Source organism: Limanda limanda, chromosome 6 (assembly GCF_963576545.1).
Source record: "Limanda limanda chromosome 6, fLimLim1.1, whole genome shotgun sequence".
NCBI lineage: Eukaryota > Metazoa > Chordata > Actinopteri > Pleuronectiformes > Pleuronectidae > Limanda > Limanda limanda.
In genome coordinates this window covers 3,401,207-3,428,348 of record NC_083641.1, presented here as the reverse complement: position 1 = coordinate 3,428,348, position 27,142 = coordinate 3,401,207, and the positions used below count along the sequence as shown (strand labels likewise).

At 43.5% G+C, this 27,142-nt stretch overlaps 3 protein-coding genes across 3 annotated transcripts; 2 read left to right on the top strand and 1 right to left on the bottom strand.

Moving 5' to 3' along the window:
• Position 1: 1 nt before the first annotated feature.
• Positions 2–11,927, bottom strand: cab39 (calcium binding protein 39). The gene is made up of 9 exons (XM_061072772.1): positions 11,746–11,927; positions 6,484–6,639; positions 6,196–6,360; positions 4,979–5,097; positions 3,654–3,822; positions 2,062–2,121; positions 1,653–1,718; positions 1,069–1,212; positions 2–841 (listed from the first exon to the last, which is right to left on the bottom strand). The coding sequence occupies exons 2-9, from the start codon at positions 6,595–6,597 to the stop codon at positions 653–655; spliced, it is 1,026 nt and encodes a 341-aa protein (XP_060928755.1). The 5' UTR covers positions 6,598–6,639; positions 11,746–11,927; the 3' UTR covers positions 2–652.
• Positions 11,928–16,886: 4,959 nt separating this feature from the next.
• Positions 16,887–18,157, top strand: her8.2 (hairy-related 8.2). Its single transcript, XM_061073788.1, has 4 exons — positions 16,887–16,949; positions 17,066–17,161; positions 17,253–17,331; positions 17,781–18,157. Exons 1-4 carry the CDS (start codon positions 16,887–16,889, stop codon positions 18,155–18,157), a joined length of 615 nt encoding a protein of 204 aa, XP_060929771.1.
• A 4,202-nt stretch (positions 18,158–22,359) lies between these two features.
• her13 (hairy-related 13) lies at positions 22,360–24,657 on the top strand. The gene is given in 5 exon segments (XM_061073704.1): positions 22,360–22,511; positions 22,513–22,642; positions 22,951–23,037; positions 23,147–23,228; positions 24,191–24,657. Coding segments are annotated over 5 exon segments (918 nt in total).
• Positions 24,658–27,142: the final 2,485 nt, after the last annotated feature.

Here is a 27,142-nt window from a genome sequence, read left to right as displayed (position 1 = left end):
ATTAACCACTGTCGCTTTATTGGATGAAGGCATAGATGCAAACTGTGGCGGTTGCTGTGATGCGTGTGCATTTCCGAGTCTGTGGCACTGAACGTGGGAGTCAAACTGGGCAGGCCGTCACAGAGCCGACGCCGGGTGCAGCCAGGGATCGGTCACATTTTTAGGCATGCAACAAAACACACCAGTGTTCAACTTGCTCGTACCATTTCCGTCTCAAGGATTCAGCCGATATTCTTGCAGTATATGCATTTGATGCATATATGTGCGTGTAAACTATGTGTGTGTCTACCAGGAAGTCTGTTTTAATTTAAATGCACGGACATTTTCTCTCACTAGGTTTGATGGACTGTTGTGGCGTTTTAATATACTTTATATGTCTCAATGTGCAAGGAAGCAGCAGCATCTATTATTTTCTCTAAATTCTTTTGAAGGAAAAAGACTGAAAAAAATACACAAATGTTCTCTGACGAGCAGAGGAGCTGATGAGTTGATATGGATACGTTTGCATTTTGTTGGGCTTTCACTTGTTTCCTCAGTTTTTGTTCAGAAACCAGTTGAGCAGCTGCTGAAGGTTCCGTTAAGCAGACGTTGTCTGGGTGTTTTTCCAGACGTAGTCCAGGTGGCTCCTCCCCCAGCCACCTCTGCGCTCTCCTCAGGCCTCCTGGGGAGCAGGCCTCTTGAGGTCCCTGATCTGTTTGACCAAGTAAGTCTTTTCATCATTGAACTGTTCGTCTTCTGTTCTGTCGTTCTGGAACTTGCTGAGAAACTCGATGAGTTTGGTCTGGTTCTTCAGCAGGATGTCCAGGATGGGCTGCGTCTTGTTGGGGTTGGCCACAAACACCTGGTAGAGGAGAAAGCGGGTAATTCATGAAGATAATGATTGACTGATGTCAGTCCTTACTATTGTTATTAATTTTTTTATAAAAAAATTCTGTTAGCAGAATGCTAAATGCACTACACACGTCGGGAGTCATGAGCCTCTTAGCTCGAGTGTTTTTTTGAGACCAGTTTTCCTCTGAGCCCTTTGAAGATGACAGACATACACCTTAAACCATGCTTTGTTTTTACCTTAAAAACATGAAATGCCTCAAACTGGATGTTGCGGCTTTTGTACCGTAGCAGATTCATCATTAGTTTGAGATTCTCTGGCTTGCTGATGTATTTCGTCATTATGGTGAAATTGTGCCGGTCGAGAAGCAGCTCCCCGAGTAACTAGATTGTTTCAGAGTAAGAAAAATGTATTAATATTTATTTAGTGTCAACAAAACTTAAACATCACAAAATATAGATTTAAATAGAACATAACTAGTAACTTGAGGGTAGATTTCAATTCGGTAATAACGGTTGGCTGTGGGGAATCTTGTTTCTCTACATCTAGAAATTGATTGTGGTTTCGGAGTTGCAAAACCCTTACTGAACTAATATTTAATAATATCCACACTAAGCTGAAACTATGCAGTCAATGTACAGTCAAAATCACAAGGCAAGTGAAGAAAACACAAGATAATTTAGGGGTTAAAAAATACATTGTTTAGGTCCACCACTAGATGGCGGTCATAACGAGAATATAAAACTGTAGAGAAACACATCCCTGACTAGACTTCATCTTTAATTGACCTGACCTGTTCAGTGGCATGAGTCATGGTCCTTACCTTGAGGGACTGCCTTTTAGTCACGTAGTTTTCTGAGTGGAGTAACTTCTCATATTCACTAAAGAACTACACACAGAGAGAGAAGATGAGTAAGAGGGAGATGTCATCTGTCTGCTGATGTCATCTACATCAGCCAAAAATAGTGGTTTCACCTGCATCAGTGTCTTGTATCAACTCAATGGCACAGAAATTAAGTTAAATTTTACCTGAGAAATTATTGGTATATACTTTTCTGGGAAACAATCATCTCAAACATAGTGATTTAAACAACTAGTACATATTAAAGTGTTACGACTTAATCATTGATTAATGTATGTTCATTGCATTTGCTGTGCAATTGATTTCCCAAAAATAAATTGCAAATTTGATCTCATATTAGATAGTGGCTTTTAGTTCAGTGCAGACTTACTCTGTCATAATGTTTCTCCAGAAACTCTGCACTCAGTAGCTTGTGTCTTGTGAGGAGGTCCTAGAAACAGACAGTGCAGACTGTTAGAGATAAATATGGACAAATGGGTTTGACTCAGCTTGATCCCAAATCTCTTGGTTTTTAGGAAAAAGTAATTACAACATACTCATGCACATGCAGACATCATCCTTAGAAATACATTGCTGTTTTATAAAAAAAAAAGAATACAGGACAGAAAAAACCCTGAATGCTTGTTTTGTTTGCATTGAAGCCTTGTTTAATTCATAGAAACATGTACAGCTGAGGGGTGTCCGTGTTTCACACAGACCACCTGCTGTGGGCAGCCTCACTGTTGTGGTGCGCTTGAAATTGTGTCAGTGTCTCATGTTAATTATTAAAACTGTAGTGGCCTCAGTCCAATTTGTTTCATAATGATCTACATTGTTTAACAACATGTAAACTCTTTTTTTTTTTTTACTGTATTTCATGTCTTAAGCAGCAGCTCTTTTTCTCTCTCTCTCTAGCACTGCACGCTTATTCTCTACCACAGACATGTTGACACGTCTGTGTCGAGTCTATATTAAATGGTTTATAACATCCAGAACTCAGTCTGACGCTAAATCCTCTGTCCAGTTGTTCTCTACCACAAAAGGGAAAATTTTCAGCTTCATGCAGCTGCTGTATCAGATTTATGGATTAAAACAAGGCCTTTTGTTTCAAAACAACAAAGGTAAGACATGATTTGTATGACATATAAATATTTTTTGGTCTTCTTCGGTAAGAAAGAGAACGTTAGAATCTGTGGAATGGTCTTTCATTGCTGCTTTAGCTGCCTAGTGTTAAAATTATGTTTGGTATAGGTGAAACCGGAGGTGTAGCAAGTCGCTATCAACAAAACTTAATTTCATAGGTGTTTGCAGAGTATTAATAAAGCAAAAGCAACTTTTTATCTGATTTATTGAGGGAATAAGCTAGCTGCAGCCCTAGAATTAACATCGGTCTCAGGTCATACATCAAACTATTTGTGAATGCTCACCACAATATGAACACTGACCATCCAATATTGATTTTCAGTTTTTTCTACTGTAATCAAAAGAAGAGCTGTGTGTTTTTGCATATAGAGTGGGGAAGTAAAATACACTCCCCTGTCAAGACATATTCTAATGCAAGATGTAAACTAACATATTAAGAGCTGTCCACTTGTGATCAGATCACAAGACACATGTTAATTGACCTTTTCTTTTTGAAAATCAGAGGCAGATTGATGAGCGCTTAAATGATTTACTCAGGTCTGTAAATCATAACACAAAACTGTGCATACACACCCCTTTCTTGGCATCAGCTGCAAATCCACAGTCACAGAGTGTATGCATCACTGTGTCTTTCTAATTACAATATCAGCAGGAGCATCAGCAGCATCTATCTGCAGCCAACGCATCGCTTTCTGTTTGAGCTGTCAAGTTAGACACAGTGTTTAACATTAGATGGATGAGATGTATAGATTTAAAGCATATCTGCTGCGCACTTCCAGTATGCAAGTTACATTTGAAATTATGTTGTTGGTTTCTTTTGCAAAGGAGTGAGCAACTTACTTTAAAAGTGGCAAATGCGTCTGAGGCGATGTCGAACGTGGACATTTCCACGTATATGAAGAAGTCGTAGAACTGTTCTGACCCCAGTGTGATTTTAGCCAGCGGTTCATGTCTGATGCACTCCCTCAACATGATACCGCAGTTTAGGGCAATCTCTGGAGACTCATACCTGGACCAAACAGAAACATGGGACAAAGGTTTGTCATCTGATAATAGCATAGGCTAGAACACAGACACAAGAGGTTAATGAGGTGTAAAATGGTCTAAAATAACAAGATGTACACATGAACAATTGTGCTAATGAGGTCAGAAATTAATGACTAATAACTTTGTAAATAAGAGGCGTGAGTTTCCATTACACATGGTTTTGCAAATGGTGTACGAGTCCTCTCAGAGCACGGCATTGTTAGACAAATTTAAATCGGGTCCATTTCATGTTATTAAACACAAAATTATATAATGAAATATACAAATCATGTAAAGTTGTGTGAACCCAAGAACATGTCTTCATGTGTTTTGGATCAATGAGCTGGAGGTTAATCTTAAACAGGACTTAACAGAGGAGACAATGGCAGGGTTGTTAGTTGCAGATGTCACATATAAAAAACATCTGCCAAATGTCTTAACCAAAGGTATTGTACACAAATTACTTTTTGTATAGTGAGGTGTTGTTCTCTATTTCAAGTGGATTGGATTTTTTTTTTTAAACATTCAAATATAAATCTAGTTTTAAAAGGGTAAAATCCTTGGTAGAGCGTCTGCTTGTGCACATTCCTGGGCAAATACTATCATCTATCAGTTTTGTTTGCTTTCACTATTGCTTCATGGAGAAAGAGGATTCCTGGAGCACAGGAGCAACTGATAAAAATGGTCAATAATATCACAGGAAGCTTCTACCATAATACAATGGTACTTCATTCATATCTTTTGAGCCATTTTTATTTGGCTTTTGAAAATAATTTCCTCTCCGTATAGGAAGTTGCTTTGACTTTTCAACAATGTGGCGTGGGTGTGTGTGGTCCAGGTATTACTCATGATGTGGGGACATATATTTGTTAACACACTCACATTATTGGTACTTGTCTTCCTTATGGGGCCTTGGGTAAATCATTGAATGTAAGTTGAAGATATGCTTAAAGTTTAGGTGAGGTTTAGTTTGAGGAAGTAGTAGTATGGTTGAGGTTAGAGTCAGTCTCCAGGAAATCAATTTATCCGGAGGTTATGTCTGGAAACGGCTAGTGGGTGCTTGTGTGCTTGTGTGTTTGTGCATGCATACGTTTGTGTGGTGTGTGGGTGAGTGTGTGTGTACATGCTTGGGTCCTCACCCTTTAAGCAACATAAACAGGATATTCTGCTGAGTGCAGAGATACTCGACCGTCGGTGTGCGAGTCCCAATCTGACGCCTCAGGATGTTGTTGAAGATCTGAGCCACATCTTTCTTACTCTGGAAGTGACAGATCAAACAGATATTATCAAAGTCTTGATACCGTTCTAAACTGTATACAATACAAAATATTCAACACAAAAAAATAATTTACGACACACTTCCAAACTGACAATGCAACCAGGTGGAGTGGAAAGTCCAGGTTTTGCTCTAAGTGAAAGCTAAGGTGTTTGTGAAGTATCAGTTGTATGAAACTAGCTGATAAATGTTAATGTGGAATCTGTAGATGTGTTATTTATTTGCTGTTGCAATGACCTTTTAGCTTTTTATTTGAGTTATTGCCGCACAGGAGGAAAGAAACAAGAAAAAAAATCATATTTACGAATTCAACATACATCAAATAAGTGCAGTTTTTATATCCTTTGAGTTATGATTCTCTATTGCAGTCATGTGATTTGCAATTCTTCACATAATTTTTCTTTTAAACTGGGAGGGAGGATGAGATCACACAACAAAGTGAGTCATGCTGTGACAGGGTGAGTCAGGGAAGTCTGCTGCAGCATTTACCACACAGCACCGCTCTGACATATTGCAGGGAGACATGAGTTTATATCAACACAGCCATGTCTGTCACGTACGTCCAAATGTCGTCACATTACATTTCCGATACATATCCTTTTCTCTCACGTACTTTAGATCAAATAAAACAACTTCACTGAACACCCTCATTGTAATAAATCTGTGACACTGTGGCTCCACATTCTATCACTCTCAAAATGATTCTCCTCTTTTTTCTTCTACTCCTACAAAGGACACACCCCCCAGTAAAATCTCCTGATAATGTCCGAATGAGTCCAACAGAGCCGCAGATTCAGCGGGGGTGTTGATGACGACTACGAAAGACATGATTCAAAATTTTTTGTAAAACGGGCAGTCACCAGTGCTAATGTGTTTTTAAGAAAAACAGGTGATCTGCGCAGTGGTATTACTACATCACGTCTTGCCTCCTGCCTCCTGCACCCAGACACCACCCGTCACCTGAGAGCGGTGAAGAAGTCTGTGTTGTTGTGAACGAGTCTGACTGCAGAATTTCTGCTGTGTTATTCATATATGAGGACATTCGCCACACTTCATGTTGGAAAACGCCTCAAGTCTCACCTCAAAGTCGATGAGCCGCAGGTCTGCTACCAAGGTACTGAGTAAACCACTGTTGTAGAGCTCCTGGGCGAGCTGCGCCACTGCTTCTGTCTGGGGCTCTTTCTCATTCGTCCCATAGAGGATCTCCTTCATGGCCACCAGACTCTTTGACACCTCCTCTGTGATCTGAATATATGCATATGGAAGTAAACATAAACATACTATAAAGCAGATATCACATGATTTCAAGCTTAACAAAGCTCCCACCAAAAAAATTAAGAACAAATAAAATTGTGAGTTCCATCGTACCTTCTCCGCCTTTTTGTCAGAGATGTCGGGCTTCTCGAGCACCACCATGTTGTCCTTAAGGCTCTTGATGATGTCCGCCGGTGACTTGTGGGACTTGCCAAAGGGGAAAGGCATGGTGGAGAGTTACCACGAGCAACAAGACAGCGGACTGTCCACCTGAAGAACAAAATGTAAAACTGGATCAAAGCCCTGTTAATATTACAGTACTGGATACTGACTTTCCAGATGCTATCTATCCAACACTGCACCCAAGCCAGTTGTTTTAGGAAGTGGATGATCTAGTTAGATTCAGTGAAGAAGGTGATTACAAATAAACATGTATAGCCTGTGACTCAGGTGATTTAGGAGTTACATAACAACCAGTCCATGCAAGTCTGGACAAAAGCTGACTGAATAGATCTTGAAAATAACACTTACAGATGCGTGTGGAGCTTCAACCAAGAACGACTGCTTGTCACTCAATGCTCATGTGATAAGACAAATAAGCAATAAAGCACTACAGAACTACATCGTCTCCTGCAATATGTTATTTTTACTTTAGCACCAGTGCTGTCGTTCTCTCTTCTGTGTTACTCAGAAAAAAATTATCTATTTCGTCGTAGTGTGATATTAAAATAAGGACAGTATTGCTGCTTTGTCTGTGTACGCTTAATTCCCTCCTATTTATAAAACTCTCAATTATGATATGGCAGTAAATACAATTTAGACAAATTTATACCTAATGTCTTTATTTACATTTCACCTTTTTACAAGTGTAATTTTCCCTAATCTAGAATTTAATGGTGGCCCAGATGTTGTACTATAAATGCGCTTCTTCCTATATAGGATTTTTTAAAGTGTTGCGCCTGTGGCCAGAATATCTTGCCTGTATTGTGAGTTACTAGATGATTTCTGGTCTCAGTGCAGAATATCTATAACAGCATCAGGTAGGGCTGGGCAATTTTTCCATCCCGATTCGGGATCCCGATAAAATTTTGATCGATTTCGATTATCTCCTCGTGACATGTATTCGATCTCACGTGGCAAAAGTAAGCGCAACAACAGTGTCTGAGTCTGCCGGCTGCAGTCTGCAGGCAGGACACGACACGCCCACTTCCCATTGTGAGAGCTGCTGCAGTTGCGAGAGAGAGAACAAGAGAGAACGAAGTTGGAAAAAGGAGAAAAAAATGAGTGAAACTGAAGTCAGGGACAGCGAAAATAATGCCGAATGTGAGAGCGACATCACTACATCACCCGGAACCGAAGACATTGTCGAAAAAAAGCGTAACGCGACGTCAGTTGTGTGGACGTGGTTTGGATACGGCTAAAAGGACGAGGAGCAGACGAAGCCGGCGGTCGGTACCAGCCAGGACGGGAAACACCACAAACCTTTTCAATCACCTGAGACGGCACCATCCCAGTGATTACACAGAGAGTTTGACTCTGCGGGCTCAAGTTTGCACGACACCAAACAAAGAGACAGGCAAGACCACTACGTCTCCTGTTAGCATCGCTATGTTAGCAAAACAACAGTCCATCCAGTCGTGTTTTGCAGCCATTGCCCCATATGAAAACAATCGAAGCGGGGAAAAAATATAACGAGCGCTATTACTTATTGCTTAGCTACAGATATGATGCCCCTGAGCTCAGTGGAGAGGGACGGCTTCAGGAAACTGATCAAAAACTACATATCGTGTTAAGAATCGAGATCGATCAATATGGAAAAACATATCGTGATAACATTTTTTCCCATAGCATCAGGCAGTGAGAGAGAAGCAGGTGGTCTGTTCGAGTCTGTCCCCAACAAGTGTACTGTTGGTGGGGCCAAGTCTAGTTTCAACAATTCAAGTCCATCTTTTAGAGCAAATGCAACTGCTGCTCTGGTATGTTCATTTGGAGCAAATATAGATACACTCTGATGAAAACCAAAACTAGCACCTGCTGTGAAACAAAGTAGAAAGCCCTGTTGCCAAACTGTAAGTTAAGCATTGAAGACAACCCCAACGAATAACATTTCATAACATAAAATGTCTCAACAGTACCGTACAAACAAAGCAGAGAAAAGGAGAAGTATTTTTATTAATGTCATATCTAGATCTGACCTTTATTCTTCATTGGGCAGAGGTACAATGTTTTGAATCTTCTGGTTATTGTTAGTAAATGATTAATCATGCTGAGTTTGCCATAACATAGACGTACTTTCACAACATATCCTCAGACCTGTGTTTGACCCACTCCCTGTACAGAAACGAACATATCTAAGTCAACACATTACAAAACAAACTGTAAACCCTTCTCTAGAAATCTACCATAGAAATATCATGAGCAATACAAGACACATGTAACAACAGGGTTACTCAACAAGGACCCTTATCTGCTCAATTGACTGACCCACCCAACCTGCACACACTCTGGGGCAAAAGCCAAGTTTTCTTAACATATAAGTAAGAAAATGTGGGAACAAACATCAATAGAACTTAATCCCACTCTCATGATCATTTCAACTAAAAATACATTTGCATTAACTATGCAGCACTGTAGTAAATTCATTTCCAGTGTGATTTTTAGGTTTGACACAAAACATGAACACAAGTCACGTAGAGGTACACATTAAACGGCACTGGTTTAAAGGCATGAAACCGACCTGTTGTCCTGTCAGGATCCTCTCTAAGCTCTCAACCCGCCAGCAGTAGCAGCTCTCCTCTCTGGTCTTGGCAGAGCCAGAGAGTCCACATTTCAAAAGTAACACTGAGGCCAGGAATAAAAACCAAGCAGCACCAAAGTGGGAGGAGTACTTCACCATTCATGATGTGTCAGGAGTGACTGGCCTGAAATACTTTAACCCGGCCCGTGAAGGAAGAGTAAAGTCAAGCGCCCGAGTGGTGCTTGCTTACAAGTGTATTAATGCAGACACACCTCAACATCGCCAGGTGGCCAAATCCCTCTTTTGCACAGCTTAATTCTTGTTAATGTAGCCAGCAGGCAGCAGGAGAGCCTCTCTGCTCATGACCCTCTTCACTATCGGTGACGGACATAGGGAGGTCACACATATGGCAGGTTCACAATCAGCTGATCACTGTTCACTCACATTGACTCCTTTACTAGGAGGGCTGGAGTAATGTCAGGACAACTCATGTCAGAGGTGCTAGGGCCTGACTTTGTCAAAAACACTGACCTAACACAGCTCTGCAGACAAAAACAGAGTCCAAACCGTAATCCAAATCCAAATACTGTCTTCAGGGGGAAGAAATACAGTCCTGTTAGAGAAACCAGACTTAACATATGCACGATTTCAACAGAAGGGAGTACAGTTTCCTAGCAGGAAACCAGTAGAACAGTGTCAGGAGGCAGCGTCACTTCCAGCCTTCAGTCCACACAGCAGCAGATGCTCTGCAATGATCTGATAGCTAGCTAACCACCAATACGAGCAGCTAATGCTAGTCCACATATCTGACTAACTTATTTACATGTGTTGCTAAGCTATTTCTGAAACACTTATTATATCTGATATTTAAAAATAAAAAGAATTACACAACTTAACGCAGACCTATAATACTGCCCTGTGACCAGCTGGTCAACATGAAGCTGACAGGGAGCACCCCCCATGTCTGTGCTCTCCATGTTTGTGATGGTACACCTACGTGCCTGCCACCTTTCACCTGTAACCAAACCTAATATGCACTACTGATCGGGAAGGGATCACATGTGCTGAGAAGATGGAAACATTTGTGGATAAACTTTATTGAGCCCACACTCAGGAAATTCACTGGTTACAGCATTGCAAGAGTGTCAGAAGTAGAGGAAAATACTGTTGAATACAAAAAAGAAATACAAATTGTATATTAAAAATTGTACAGTTTATGAGGAGGAATTGCAAAGGTTAGAAAATATAGGCATTTCCTTCTATCTATATGTATAGTTAATACAGACAGCTGGACAGTCTGAGAGACTGTGTGTCACAATATAACTTTGGTTAGGAAAGAGGAAACTTCCCCATATTCACCACCACTAGGTATGATGTGAAGTAATTGCAAAATAAAACATCTGAAGGTAGGAAAGAGACTGGACATAATGGAACAGGTTACACGTTTTGGCAGACTGCATGTCCAGTCTCGTAGAAATAACCAAGTATTAATGATGACATGGATCTTGATCGTGTGTCACGACTCATGAGAAACGGTTGAATTACACATTAAGCTTCTACACTATGGAGGGCTCCCTGTGGTACATTAGCCTCAAACATTGTCAAATTACCCTACGAAACGTTTGCATTACCAGGAAAAGGATGCGATCGCTCGGATTGCCCAACTCGGAGCAATGAATCACTTCGGTAACACGTTCAGAAGAATAAAGGCGATTGAGACACGTTTTACTTTCCAAAACCTCGTAGATTGAACAAGATCAAACGACAATCTCGTAAACAATCCCCATGCTGCGGGATCCAGGTGGAATCTGAGGTCAGTATCGTGGGTCCAGCTCCACGGGGGCACGGTGTGTGGGGGGGCTAAGCACCTCGGCACGACACCTGTCACTTTAACCCTGGTGCCCTGGATGTGCGCGTCACGCTGCACCTCGCGTTGTGTGTGGCAGGTGAACTGCGTGCGCGCTAGATGACGTTTTCCCCCCCAATGTCTTTAAATACGTGTGAATCACACAAACACAAAGTAAAGTTCAATCCCCGTCCAGGTCCCAGTGACTCCTGGTGAGTGATGGTGGTACAGAGGGAGCGCGGGTCAGCGGAGGGCTGCGGGCACGGTGCACGGATACCCGACATGTAAAGTGCGGTGCCGCAATCCGCTGCAAAATGTAGACCGTAGCGGAAACACTGGTGTCCAGTTCACAACAGAGCTGCTGGTTCTCCTCTCCCAGCGTGTGTGTGCACGACAGATACAAGGCCTCGGCGGGCCTGGTGCTAACCGACCGTCTGCAGCTTCCTTTCGAGCAGCTAGCACCGGAGGGAGGGAGCCTCTGACAGCCCGTTTGCTAACGTGCTGCAGCTAACGTTAGCTAGCTGTCTTAGCACAACGTTAGCTAGCTGTCTTAGAACAACGCTAGCCAGGCCTGACAGGGGCTGCTCGCTAGCCTGTGCTATGAGCCCACGCTTGACTTTAGCAGATCATCAGCTAGTCCAGCTACAACCTCTGTGTTCACTGAGAGCTGTCCTGTGGGCTAACGCTAGCGAGGGCAGCTAACTGGCTAACTTCAACACAGCCGTTTGGGGGCTAATGAAACCTTACATGCGTGCACATATTTATACGTAGCATCATGTATACAATAGAGTACCTTGTCAACGGCGTTCTCACTCGTTTCCCCCGATTTGTCGTCAGGACAGCAGGAGGCAAGTCCGGGGCTCTTTGGAACAAGCAGCGCTTTGTTTTCCTCGCTCGTCGCCTCCCCTTGTTTGTACTATAGTTAATTGTGCGGCCCCCGTTTCCTAATTCTCTCTGTGAGTGCGACCGCTAACGCTAACAGCGCAGCGCTGTTCCCTGACTGCAACTGCGTTTACCGCCCCCTGCGGCCGTCTGGCGTCATGGCAACAGCACTGATCCAGTGCGCGGGGATGGCAGGTGGTCGAAGGAGGGCGCGTTCACGCCTCGGGCACGAATAACTGGATACAATGTAAGCATGTATTCTTTAATGTACAGTGTGCTGAGAGCATCGGGGGAAAATACATAAAACACACAAGGTAACTTATCAATTACATATATATATATATATATATATATATATATATATATATATATATATATATATATATATATATATATATATACTTTCACATCGTCATGGTTTTAATTTAAATTGTTTTAATTGTAACAATGACTGAAGAGGCAGTTGTTTTTTAAACATGCCCCCTTGAGTTCCTTAGATTTTTCAAATCTTACTCAACTTGGAAAATTGAAGAGGGACACCTTTTTACTCTGACTCTAACCTCTGTGTTTTTTCACCTGAGCTACTATAATATATAATTTAACACTCACTTGGATAATAATCAGCACAGAGTACTTATTTTTAACACACTTTTGCTTTTTACGTCTCTAAGTCTTTGTGTACTCTTGCGGAAGTAGAGGGATGATGGTTGCACAGCTGCCTTTTTGTTTCCAGGGGCTGCATGTGGAGGCTGGGGCTGAGACTGGTCCTGAGATGTCAGGTAAATGATCAGGCTGGTGCTGGCTGACACAAACCACAGGTAACAGGCTAGAGTGCAACTTACAGACGGTGGCCGAAGCAGAAGCTGTGGATTCCTGCCCCAGAGGAGCGGAGCAGTTAATGGGGATGCAGCTGGATGTGAGATGTTGCAAGTGATGGGTGGTTATAACTGCTGAGGCTGGATGCTGACTGCTATGGATAGAGAACTGGGCTATTAATAGAAAGCAGGACAAAGAGTACAGCAGCAATATACAATATGTATCCATTCCCCATTTTTCTTTCTACTTTGTTTTAAAGACACAATTGTCACTTAATGTAAACGTATGTTGTACTTGCACCTGGATGCTGAGCTGATGCTGGTTCAAGCTGTAGCAGATGCAATGAGCATCACATGCTGACAGACACATTTTGTACACAACGAACGCCATATGTTGGTGTTCATCAGATAAAGAAGCAAAACGACATCTAACGTTGGATATATCCACTTGGTAAAGGGACTCCTAGTATTGATTAAAGTCTGTTTAATTGACCAACCCAGCAAGTTAATACATTAAACAAAGAAACAGTATTTTGCCTTGCACTGCATTATTCCTACTATGCCATACAATACATAGGGCTGTAATGTATTTGATATCCCTGTGATACATGTTTTGAAAAGACAACAGAATGACTTCTAAGTATGACTTCCAGCAGGGATTGTACTGCTCTATAAACTTTGTTTGTTTTTGTTGTTATATTTGGTTTGATTTGATGATTCAATGTAACTTCTATATCTGTAATTTAGAAATGTGAAGAGATTAATGCAGTCTAAGACTGAATTATTTTTGGATGAGGGGATGTGCTTTATCGTCCCCTCATTTCTCCCAGGCAATATCCTCATGCTATTCTCCTGCTGGCCACAAGAGGTCCCTAGACTCTCTGTCTCTATATCCATCAGCTGACTTGTTTTCTTTCTCCAATCTCCTAAACTTAATTTCTTAGCTCTGACCTGAACCCACTGCCTGCATCAGCCAAGTAACTATCTGAGGAGGTAGTGTAACAGAGTTAGGAATGTACTGTATTTATTTTTATTTATAATTTGTATTTGTAAATTGTATTATGTTAATCCGTTAAAGTTGCTGGGAGAGCACCTTCACCTACACCGGAGAATCAATCAGAGCATGGGAGAGCTGTTAGCTGATTGATCCTCAGGTCTTAAAGGCAGCAGCAGAGCTGCCTCAAACAGGGCCACTCAGGACCGAGAACACAGGAGAAACACTAGTGCTGAGCTAGTCCCTTTAAACTGAAGTCTATTTATGTTTGTTCAAGTGTGTGGTGTTTCAATAAAGTATGCTGAAAAGCAACCGAACCGTCTCTGGCTGTGTATGAGAGAGACCTGCGGCATGGTCAACTGCCACACTATGAGCCATTTCCACCAGATCACCTGTGTTTGAGGCATCTCCTCTGCAGTTTAACATCACGGGACCGAAAACAAAACAAGTTAAGGAAGATTTTTTTTTAAAAGGAGACTGTTGATGAATTTTTGACCATGCATCCTCACACATTACTGTATATGCCACTATATATATATCTGTACAGGAGAATAGTGTCTAAACTCCCTTCTCTCTCTAAGCAGTACCCAGGTCAGACTATAGATAAAGGACCAAGCAACAGAACATTGTAGTGTCTGCGCTTAGCGACTTCATAGCTAACTCAGATACTCCAGACAGAGAGACACCAACTTCAACTCTCACCGACTTTAACTCTTTTGCATATTTTATCAGTGGCAAGATCTAATGACATAATTTGATTTAGTTATTCATACTTTAGGCTTAATTATCCAATAGGATGCGAACACCTACATGTAGCTTAGAGCATGACATAAATTCTAGCCATTCATGGATGTGGTGTTAGAATGGGTGACGCAAGTAGAGTTAGATATACTGGGATACTGTGGGAGACATCTTCAGACTTGGGGGTGACAATTGCTCATGTTACTCTGTTGGCCTTTGTATATTGTTCCACCTTCTGGTCTCCTAGATGCATCAAGTCTACATTAAAATCTTTTGTATAAGATATCAGTTGCTGCCTGAGTTGTTTTGACTACTTGTCCTGTCTGTCTGTGTTAGTTGGGACAGATTTAGTCACTCTGATAATTAAGCAACTATTAAATTTGCAGTCAGGAACCTTAAAAGTTGTAGCTAAGATGAAAACATGTTGATAGCTGGTGTATTTCGTTTTTATTATGAATATTTAAATACTGTGATCAGCACCACAGAGTCGTTCACTGTTTGCAAGCAAACATCAAGCATGATGACAGAGGGCTTTGATAGTGCCAGGCCTTTCGAGCCCTGACACAAGAGAACACTGTTATCATTTGCCAGCCTTGACCTTTAATCAGAATTGTTGTTTGATTTGAAAACCTATGAGCTGGAGTACAGAGCCAACACAAAAATAACTTTGTGATATTCACTGACTGTACCTTTTACTGTTTAGATAATAAATGTGTACACTTACACAAGGATTATTGTATAAACATGGTTCATTAAATCCATTGAACTGAATGTAATGACCTTCACTAACAACAGTCTAATCAATTCTGTTCAATAATAAACAATTACTAAGCTTAGGTTTGTATTTGTTTGAATATATCTTTTAATGTGTTTTGTACTTTCTTTCTCTCTGGACAGTGGCCTTTATCAGTACTGTTGTAAACAAGTTGTTAGCTCAACAAGCTTGTAAATCAAGCTTTGGTCCAGAGTGAAATATCTCAATAACCATCTGATGGATTGCAACAAAATTTATTGCAGTCATTCGTGGTTTCCTTCAAATGTGTCCTTATGACTTTTGAGATGTACAAACTTTTCATTCAGCGCCACCATGAAGTGTGATTTTGAGGGAAATGTTTAAACAACAATTGGATGGATTGACATAAGATGTGGGACAGACATTCTTGTCCCCTGCAGGATGAACTGGGTCAGTGTATTGACTGCTCTTGTCATCACTCTGACTCCCTCTTGCTGCTTGAAACAGGTTCAAGTCACTGATGGTTGCCCTGGTGATTATCACAGCACCCATCTACCTGAACTAAGTCATTTGTGTGAATGAGCCTTCTCATTAAAATGTGGGCTAATAAAGGGTTAAAACGATATATATATTGATTACTACAAACCCTAAAGTGAAACAGGCATCAAATCCCATGGCAACAACTAAAAGAGGATGTTGACATTGAAACTTGAAAGGTTACACAGGGTTTCTCAACTCTTCAGATAACCCTAGTTATTCCAGCATTTTAAATGAGAATTTGGCTGTGATATGATGGTACGGTGGGACTGGTCATCCACTGGTCACCTGCCAAGGCCTCCGCGTCCTCCTCCTCCTGTTCGTGCTCTCTGGAGGTTACTAGTCTCTTCATGCTGATTAGGTTCGGATGAATGGGGGCCTTTGTTCGGACGCGGTTCCCACGACCCGGCATTCGCCTGGCAGTCGCGTGGCTCTGAAACGCCCCCCCCCCCACCCAAACTTTAGGGAACTAAAATAAATAGGGATGGGGGGGGATGGGGGCATCTGGTCAATCTGACATCTGCTCACCAACAGTTAACACAATCGAGTGTGATCAGTGTGATCAGTGTGTGTGTGTGTGTGTGTGTGTGTGTGTGTGTGTGCGCGTGCGTGCGTGTGCGTTGTGTCACCATCAGTTTGACTCTCCAGCTGCAGCGGCTGTTATGCCACCGTCTACATGTTATTGATAGAAATCAGTGTACCATTAAAGATGACAGGCCACAGGTAAGAGTGTTGTTATTATGGGCAGATTTGTCCTCGGGTGATTTGTCAGTCCATTGTGTCCTCCCCTGAGCCTTGAGGGGATGGGTCATGGCTTCTTCGCAGGTAGTGTAAAGTTGCTGCTGAATAGAATGAGCGACGGGCTCCCCGGAGTAAAGCCCGGTAACTGCACACTCTTGTTCCTCCCTGGGAGAGGAGGAAGCTGCAGTCTTTTCCTCGGGTGGTGGGTGGAGGGGGGGTGGCGCATGGTTTCAGGCTGGACATCTGTCGCTTTTGAGCGTTTTTTTTTTCTAGGCCGGGTCTCTCGTTTATTGAATGGAGCCAGTGACCTGTCAGTCTTGACTGATGGGACCCCGTGTGTGGGAAAATCCCACAGCCAAAGAGTTGCGGCATTCACATGCTAATGTTGCCCTATAAATACGAGGGCCGTGGCGCGCCGAGGGCCCTAGAGACGCGCTCAGATTCACAGGAGAGGACACAGGAGCGGACACACACCAGAGGGAAGGAAGATCATGACTGCTTCATCCATGGCGCACAACATGGGGAAACCTCCATGTGCCAAGGAGGAGAGAAAGGTATTTTACGCACGGATGTACCATGGGCTGGTTTTAAACAGGTCCACACACGCCTCATGCGCTCCGGCGTGGAGCCCTTCAACCCTTTAACCGACTGCTGCTCTTTACCTTCACAGCTCAGGAAGCCGCTCATTGAGAGGAAACGGCGGGAGAGGATCAACACTTGTTTGGACCAGCTGAAAGACACTGTGATCGGAGCGTTCAGCCTTGATGTGAGTACTCCCTCACGCCTCTCCTCCCCATCTGTGCGTAAACACGTGAGGCTGAATCGTGTTGACTGAGACGCTGCTCGTATCTCAACAGCAATCCAAGCTGGAGAAAGCCGACATCCTAGAGATGACAGTGAAACATCTGCAGGACATCCAGAGCATTAAACTCAGCGGTGAGGGACATCGTCTCATACAACCTGTGCACTTGTGTGGATAAGTTGGCTCTAATGCATGACAACTTCAAGCTGTCACGTTTGTTTTCCTGTCTGATGTCCTGCGATCCAATGGGGCGACATTCTGTGGCTTCCTTTTTACATCATCTTTGACCTATTTGAAATTGTCCAGCAGGGGGCAGCAGCAGCATATATAGTGTCAGATACCACGGCCCCCTTCAAATGTGTATACATTAAGCTGAGATGTTATTTGAAAGGAAAGTTATAATCTGGACACATTTTTTTTAATAGTAGAATGATTTTGTGATGGTGACTGTGAAGGATTTCGTATTGCTGAGCAGCTTCCTTTGAGGAGACGAGAGTAGTTCAACATGGTTACTTTATAAAGTTATGCCTTCACCACCAGGGGGTGCTACTACCTCAACTCCAATTCGCTTCTCCCCCTGCAGATTCCTCATCAGGCCTGGAGGCCCAGCAGAAATACAGCACGGGCTACATCCAGTGCATGCATGAGGTCCACAACATGCTGCTGACGTGTGAATGGATGGACAAGACTCTGGGCTCCCGCCTGCTCAACCACCTCCTCAAGTCCCTGCCCAGGTCCTCCGACGAGCATCCCCTCACCCAGTCCACCCAGTCCACCCGCAGACACAACATCCCTCCTCCAGCCGACCAAGTTCTCCCCGGCACCCCCCTCAGAGGGGGGTGCCTGTCCGGGAGGCCGCTCCAGAGAGAGGGGCCCAACTGCCATGTAGCTGGACGTCAGGAGAGGGCCGCAATGCACAGCTCCCACCTGGGGATGCTGGAGATGTGGAGGCCCTGGTGAATGGGTGAATTCATGATCTTGGTTCTCCATTTTCTTAGACCATCCTCTGTTATGTATCTTATAGATATGGTGCTCAGAAGACAAACCTGTGGGACAGTTTGGTTCCAGTGATTATTATTGTAGGTGTGCTTTAATGATCCTTTTCTCAGTACTTCTCTTCAGAAGTCGACTTCTTGTAGCCTGCATTATAGAAGGCTCTTATTAATCTTTCATGTATTTATTGTATTAACAGCTTTATTTATTTGATGTTATAAGGCATGACTTTGCTTCTTAGACCACTTGCTTGCTGTTGCATAGATTTGTATGTCCTCCTCCACTTCTGTAAAATTAACCTAAACATTATAATAATAAAACTTATTTTACATTCTATTCAGATTTGATAGTATCCTATGTTTTATGTTTGACCTTCTTGTTATAGTGGCCATTGACATATAACAGCATTGCTTGGTCTCACATTGAGACCCCTCCCCCTGTTTGGTGTTCAGGTTAATTACTCATAGAATTATTAAACTATAGATATTTGGCAAATGAGGCCTGTTAAAGTGTTTAATACTGTAAAATCATTCAGTAGATATCAGAATAACAATCGTACAAGTACAAGTGAAATAATAAAACGAAACATTGTGAAAGTCAGGTAACATTTGAAAACTTTATTAAAGCTGAATTAATCAATATCTTTAGAAATGTCATGTGCTGGCTGTGAAATGTGTCATTATCTATGACAGAGTCAATTACAATTCTGCAGCTCAATCCGTCTTTTAGCCTCTTTTAGTTCATTGTTTCAGTGTAAAAAAAAAGCCAATGCAGAATAATCCAGTGTGACCACATTTCCAGCAGCAGCAGTTTTCAGTAGATAAAGTCAGATAAACCCTAATTATCTGCCCAGCAACAGGTGTCAAGAGTAGAGACACCTAGCTAAGAACAAGCTAGTTGCAAATAGGCCTCCTGCATTTTAGCTCTGTTGGAGTTTCGCTGTTTGACCATAGCTGCTATCAGACATGCACTGATGACCCTTCTAATGCGCAACAGAATAAAACAAAAAGAAAACAAATATCTCTCGTCGAAAGAGTGGTGACACACACACACACACACACATGTAGAAAACACATATGAAGATGTCAAGAGAGTTGGAGGTGATGACCAGTGTCTGTGTTTTGTAAAGAGAATCCTCAGGGACAATTCTCAGGTCATGTCTGAAAAGGTCTTAAGACATGAACCAAAGCATAAATGATCCATGGGCCTTTTTTCACAGGCAATTACAAATAACATTATGGCTCGGTTCTACTGTAACAATGATAGTGAGACATTGCCTGTGCTTTCCCTGCTGTGATGTGTCAAATATCTTTAATGAAAAAGGCTCATTGGATTTGTCAGGTGGCCAGAAACTATGTTATTTCATGCTAGCCAGCATGTTAGCTACAACCTCATCAGGTGATAAGATTTGCAGCTTTGATCTAAAGCTCAATGCAACATCATCAGTTTCTACTAAAGTGTTTTATCTAGTAAGGAAATTACAGTTGCGTTTCTCAAAGCTATTTTCACTCTTTGAAATGCCACAGCAGGAACAGCACAGGTGTATGATAAAATAACAATGGCTGAATTCCAGTTACAGCTACTGGGACACTGGGACAAAGAAAATCATCCCCATTGTTTGAGGTTGTTGAATGAAAAGGTGACTAAAGTTGTCTGTATGGCTTGATGCCAGTAGATATAAGTTAAGTTTGAAATGGGATATGAGTGAACTCACCCTTTATCATTTATCAGGATGGAGGTTTATTCATGTTAAATAAATGAATTAGGCTTATTGTAAAAATTGATGTTCATGTTTTTAAGGTTGAAGGCTGATCTAAAAATGAACAATGAGTTCAGCAACTAGATTGTACAATGTGTTTCTGTACATGCAAGGTCGAAACACAAGAACCAGGGACTCTGGCCTATAGTTGTTTCATTTGACGTCTGGAATAATATAGATATAGTAGCAAATTGATAAAAGGTCAACAATATAAGGACAGACAATCATAAAAACTAGCAACAATGACAGAAAGAAAGTTAGTAAAGACATGGAACCCATGAGTTTGGACAGAGGGGTTTGGAGCATCACTCATCTCCATCTGTGCGCAACACCATCAACTGTAGCTCTGGTCACAGATATGGTGTTTATGCTTTTACACAGTTGTGATTCATCATTTAGCTTGAGCAAAGCGGAAAGGTAGAAACGTGCATCTGGTCAATACTCCTGCTATTCTTGCCGTTATGATTGGTCACCACATGGCGCCAGGCGGCTGGTCTGAAGTGTGTGTGTGTGTGCGTGGGAGGGGGGGGGGGGGTCCCTCGGCTCGCTCAGCAACAAAAGCGAGCCGAGACAGCTGCTCTCTCCGCGGTCCACATCATTAAAGCTCTGCTCCACGGACACAGGGTGGCGAGGTGCCAAAGCCCCCCCACTTCAAAGGTCTGACCCTCTTCCTTCACTTGGGACACTATAGTTTAGATAGTGGGGCCTCCTGCGGACACCGCGCGTAAAACCAGCACCTGTTGGTACACCATTATACCTGGAAGGTGGCACAGATGCCTGCGTGCTCCCTTCTCCGAGCAGACAGAGCTGCTCCATTGTGAAGCCTATTTGCATGAGAATAGCCTGTACAAAGCATGTTCAATAACGAGGGCAGAGGACTGAGCTCCCCCATTACACATACACAAGTAGACATTGTGCGCAAAGGACTAAAGCTGCACATCCAACCATACCAATACTGATATCACAGGTCAGCATCATTCAACTCTATAGAGCCAGAGTGTTATCAAATCATAACAGCCTCATACATGTCACATTAATAAAGACCTTATGTGGGGCCTGCCGGGTATAATGTTATCAGCACGCAGAACAAACTCTCGCAGCGGAGCAGGCAACGTGAGAATGCAGTTGCGCACGAATTAGAAATCATCCCAAACAACCAGGGGGAGAACAAACGAGAGGCGCAGGCCGGCCAACACCTGTCGCTTTCTTTGGAGAAGGGCCCTTAATTCCCCCGGCTGGTTCCGTTTGGAGCCGAGGGGCCGCCAGGAGCAGCAGAGGCAGCAGCTGCCGGCTGACGGCATCGCGTTACATGCGCCGGCCGAACAGACGAGTGTGCTGAGGAGCGGACACAAAGGCAGGCGGAGAGGAGAGTGGCTCGGCCAGGGAAGAGCATAGACTGTACACAGTATATAAAGGGGAAGAGTCAGCACCGGCTCTCAGTATAAGTGTATATTCATATTCTTATATACGCGCGTAAAAGCTCAGACAATCACCTGAAAGGAGTTCAAGCTAAATGTTAAACACTTCTTTGGATAATAACACTGTAGTTCTTTCTGTCAATGCCAAAAGACTGTTGCCTTCATGTATCTGAACTCTCTGTAGAGATGTAAACACACTCTTGGTGCAGCTACACAAAACTGGAACAGCTTCATGTGGAATGTGATGCTGGGCGACGTTTGCTCAGGTTTCCAAGCAGATGGACAAGTGCAAGCAACGTGTTTGTGGCCACAACACAGGACTCACACCTTTCATGCTGTTGTGCAGTACACACGATTTAAGTGTAAAAATTAGATCATATGGGCCTCAACACTTGTTTTTGGAATGTGTGTGTGTGTTTTCAAGCCCTGTGTCAAGTGATCAGAATCAGAATTATTTTTATTGTCAATTCTATTTGCATGTATTGGAAATTGCCATGGTGTGGTTGGTGCACTTTACATGAAACAAAACAAGAATATATACAGTAAGACAATATATACAGTAAGAGACAATAAGCCATGGAGATAAATTAGGTGGGGGGGGGGGGGGCAGGTTCAGTGATGATTGTATTCTGTATTTTGCAAGTTATCTATTGTATCTTTATACTGATATAGTCTGAAATACTTGGTAGTGACTGACTTGTCCAACCCTGTGCAGACAGCCATCTGATATTCTGCTGGTGAATGATATGGAGTTTAGTGCATCTGAAGGGAGGAGGTCCACACAGTTCATTAGCGGCAGCAGAGAGAGGGGGGGGGAGGGGGGGGGGCGCTAACCCAACAAAGTGTGTGATTAAAGGCCGTCCAGCAGCAGCAGCAGCAGCTCTGCGAGGCGCACACCGGGCCTGGCCGCAGACAAAAGGGAAGCGCGCTCATTGGCTCCGGCCGTGTGCGCTGTGTTGTCCCCCAGCCGGAGCAGCTCAGCCCCCATTCACATGCAAATCAGCCCTTATAAATACTAACAACAGCCACTCAGCGCCAGCAGCACGTCTCAATAGGATTGCATAATAAACACGGGACGCCTCGCCTCGCCTGCGAGTTGTTGATTCGCTTCTCTTCCTGGAAGCGGCCGTGCTCGCCAGCTGCCTCTGCACCGGAGGCGAGTCGACAGCAAGCGGCGATCCGAGCAACATGGCCCCCTCGGCCCGGCCCAGCCACACGGCAGCAGACATGGAGGAGGACGAGCCCTACTATGGGATCCACAAAGCGGACCGAAAGGTTGGTCCACACGGGGAGATAACACACACACACACACACATGAGAGTGACACACTTGTCACGCCAGTCTCCCGTCGCATCTGTGCCCAGGATTACGCATCTCGCATCACCTGCAGACTGCAGAGTTGTGTGCCAGGAGTTTGTTATGGACAAACACAGACGAGTAGCCCGATCCCACACACATGGTGGATTTAAAACCTCATTTCACGCGTAGTGCACCTTCCACGCACAGATCGGCCCCGGTGCCGGGATCCTGTCACTGAGATGTGGTGTCCTCTTACTAAAAAGCGATGCGTTGTGTTCCTGCAGGTCAGGAAGCCTCTGGTGGAGAGGAAGAGGCGAGCTCGCATCAACGAGAGTTTGCAGGAGCTGCGGACTTTGCTGGCGGACTCAGACGTGAGTGCGGAGCGCGCAGTGCGCCGCCGCAGGCTGCATCACCTGTGCATGTGTGGAGGTAGAGCCGCTCGATTCTGTTTCTAAGCTTCTCTGCTCGTCTTTGCCACAGCTTCACTCTAAAATGGAGAACGCAGAGGTGCTGGAGATGACGGTGAAGAAGGTGGAGGACATCTTGAAGAACCGGAGCCAAGGTCTGGACTGGTTTGCCCCTTTATACACTGATGCTAGTTATCAATTGAGATCAGATAAGCATGCAGTCAGAAAATCTTAAACAAGTTTATGAGCATGATGATGGAGAATTAACATCACTCACTGGTATTCAGACCCCTGTCAGCTAGAGTGTACATCTTCTATAACCTGCAGACCTCAGTGATCTGTCCTGTGTGTGATCAGGGACATGTAGCATTTGATGTAACAGCTGAAATTCTGCACATTATTTTGATGGATAATCCCTGATTTTCAACCTCGTAACTACATTATTTAACTGCTTAAAATGCTTTCATAGACAATTTGAGGTTTCAAAAGATGATATCCACTCTCATTTTATGGTAGATGTGGATATTATAATGTTAAATTAATCTGCTTTAAGTGTAATGGGGGAGTTAATACTTAAAACCTAAGAGGAAAAAGTATTAATCAAATCCATCTTTTGTGGAAAACAATCTGAAATACAAATCACTATTCAGTGTTCTCATCGGGACTGACTACAGTGATAATAACATGTTGAGATCAATGGTAAAATAAGTTTTGATGCCTGAAATATTTCACAAGTAAAAGTAACAAACAAACAGGACAATACAAAATGTATTTTTAGTGAAAACTAAATCAGAATGGCCTCTTCAGAAGAAGTGTCATATTGGTGGACTACTGTTTATGCTGACTTAGTAACTCTACATTGCTGCAGTATTTATATTTTCCATTCATCATATTTTACTGGCTGATGTTTGGTATGAAAATCTGTATGAAGTAGATGAAAAGCATCATTATCTGAGGTGGCGTTATAAAGTGTAATTCCCTCTGAAATAAAGAGGAACACTGGCACGAAATGGGAATACCTCTGTGAAAGGCAATATCTTCAGATTTGTACCATAACCACAAGCAGTGCGAGTCCTATCATATTTATTCATTTCCCAACTGTCTCTCTCTCCCACAGAAACCGACACACTGAACCACGAAGCCAGTGAGAGGTTTGCAGCCGGCTACATCCAGTGCATGCATGAGGTCCACATGTTTGTGTCCAGCTGTCCCGGGATAGACGCCACGGTGGCGGCGGAGCTTCTCAACCACCTGCTGGAGTGCATGCCCCTGAACGAGGACCACCTCCAGGACGTGCTGGCCGATCTGATCACTGAGACCCCCGGGAGCCACGGCAGCACTTGGCATGGAGGCGACGAGACGTTCTGCTCCAGCCTGGCGTCGCCCGGTGGTCGGAGTCTCTCCACCTGCTCGTCCTCGGCCCACTCCCCGGCCCCGTCCACCACGTCCAGCGAGGACCTGTGCTCCGACTTGGACGACACCGACAGCGAGCACAACCAGAGCTCCACGGAGAGCATGGAGAGCAGGGAGGTCCTCGGCCCACCCGCCACCACATACCCTCAGTCCATGTGGAGACCCTGGTAGTGGGCAGGAGGGGAGACATGTTGCAGCAGGGGATGAGGGGTGTCCTTTAACACTATGACACTGGACCCACCTGCTGACATAAGGGGAAATTCCACCTCATACAAACTTTTTGGTGGCATACTCTGCATCTATGAACTCCTGGACCCCTGCAGGTAGCTGGTCACATGCATGGATTTTCAATATTCAGATCTGTTCAATAGGAGACCTTTCGGTTCTGACGGCAGCCTAGGTTCATCCAAATGGAATAAATCCGTGGATCGCTCTGCATCTAAGGAGCAACCTGGACTGTGGCTTTTCTTTTCAACTGATTGCAGCGAGATGACAGGCTGAACCCTGGGAAATGTAGGAAACCACTTAGTGAAGTGTAAAAGTAGAAGTAGACAACAGTGCCTCGGACATCACAGAAGAACATGTAAACCGGAGTGTTAGAAGGTGGAGTCTTCCTTTCTCTCATCGGAGGGGCCCTTCCTCTCAAAGGAAGTGACACCCAGCTTTGAGTCCTCTTTTGTGATCACCCCACCCCTACACCTGAAGACCCCCCCCCCCCATCAACACACTTATAACCCAAAAAAGGACAGAAAACGAACACTTCCGGATGTTCACACTTTTTTTGTGTCAATAACTCTATGTACATAGGATTTTGTATGAGGAGTGAAGCTCTTTTAGAAGATTGCCTCTGATTAATTAATTAATATAAAATATTTCTATTGTATTTCAGACCTGTAGTTTACTGGACCGGTGTAGCCTCCTACAGAATGACCACTTTATGTTGTAATGATGTTTAGAACAGCTGTAGCCTGTATATTGTCTTGAGTTTTCAAAATAAAATAATGTAACTGAAATGATTTGTGTGCGATATGAGTCGATGAATGGATCAAATGTGGAGAAGAGTGGGTAAAAGTTCAATTCAGGAAGAAATGTGGAATAAAATCTTGTCAGAGAATGTCTGTTTATCACTGGTGTATATTTCTCAAGGCTAAAACCTGTTCTAGTCTATGTTATAAATATATCTTACACCTTTTCTCTCCCAACTCAATATTATGAAGAAAAGAAACGGCAATTTGTCATATTCTAGTATATGTTTGTGTTCCATTTGATCTCACAGTCCCAGGACACTTTGGTGCCACATAGTGAACTCTCCTTTCTGACTTGCTCAACATTAAAATCAATAGTCACACAGCAAATCAAAATCATGTCCTCGCAATGTGCTTGCCTCTTCTTGGAGCTGCGGGGCCTCACACCGCGAGGACGCACCGTGCGTAAAAGCGCACTGCGCTCATGAAAGGCTCACACCTCTGCAGAGCCGTCCCTCTCACACCAGGCCTCTTAACAAAGGTCTGTTAGATCCTGTCTGGACTGCGAGGGCCAGCCGTCACCCCACAGAGAGGCAGCGGCGGCGGGGGCGACGCGACCCCTCATGTCGGCTACAAACTCAAATCATGAAGGTCTGAGCGCTTTCCACCCGGGAAACACGCAAGTATTTCTTGTTTTATCATTGTCCATGAAAAGGCCACGTCTAATATCTGGAAATACCAGGTGATTCGGGTGTCCTGAACGTGACAGGCCCAGGGAGGTGGAGCTGGAGGTGGAGGACTCGGGTGTGAAAGTCGGAGGAAACGCATTGAAATGGGAGCGGACGGACGAGACACGGTGATCAAAGCATTGACAGACATTTGACAGAGGAGCGTCAAAAGGCCCGAGTTGAAAAGACACTAAAAAGAAGATCCAAGCAGGGTCAGGTTCTTCAAAGAGAAAAAGACATACACACACACACACACACACACACACACACACACACACACACACACACACACACACACACACACACACACAAACACACACACACACTCTCTCTCTCTCTCTCTCTCTCTCATACACAGCAAACTAAGAGTAAAATACTACACCAGCAAAACTAGGTACAGTCTATGCATCAGAAAACTGTACGATGTCCATCCAATGAGAACGTCTTTGCTTTAACCTTATTCTAAAATACCTTAATAATAACTAACTTCATAAATAACCCAAATAATCCCTTAATAATGCTTTCTGGTGGACCATGTTTGAATGTACACGAATGTGCACACGAAGATGCTGTTTGTCGACCTGTTCATTTACACCAAATACTGATCCTACATGCATCATGGCTTCAATAGCTTCAAATAACAACATAAATTATCATCAAGGCACATTAGGTCACAGTCTGACAACATCGTAGAGAAACCCAACGGTTCCCTCCAGAACCAGATTCAGTATGGGCGGACATCTGCCTCGACTGGTTGGGGAGAGAGGGGAGAAATGAAGGAGAGAGGAGAGGTGGGTGGAAAAGAGGGGAGAGAAGAGAGAGAGAGCAGGAACAATTGAGTAAAGTTGTAATTAAATCTCTGTCAGGTTGGTTGTGAAAAAGAAAATTCTGGATCTGCCCCCTGGTCTGGATCCACAAATATATAAGTTTCTCTCCAGACTCTTTTTACATCCTTCCACCAAA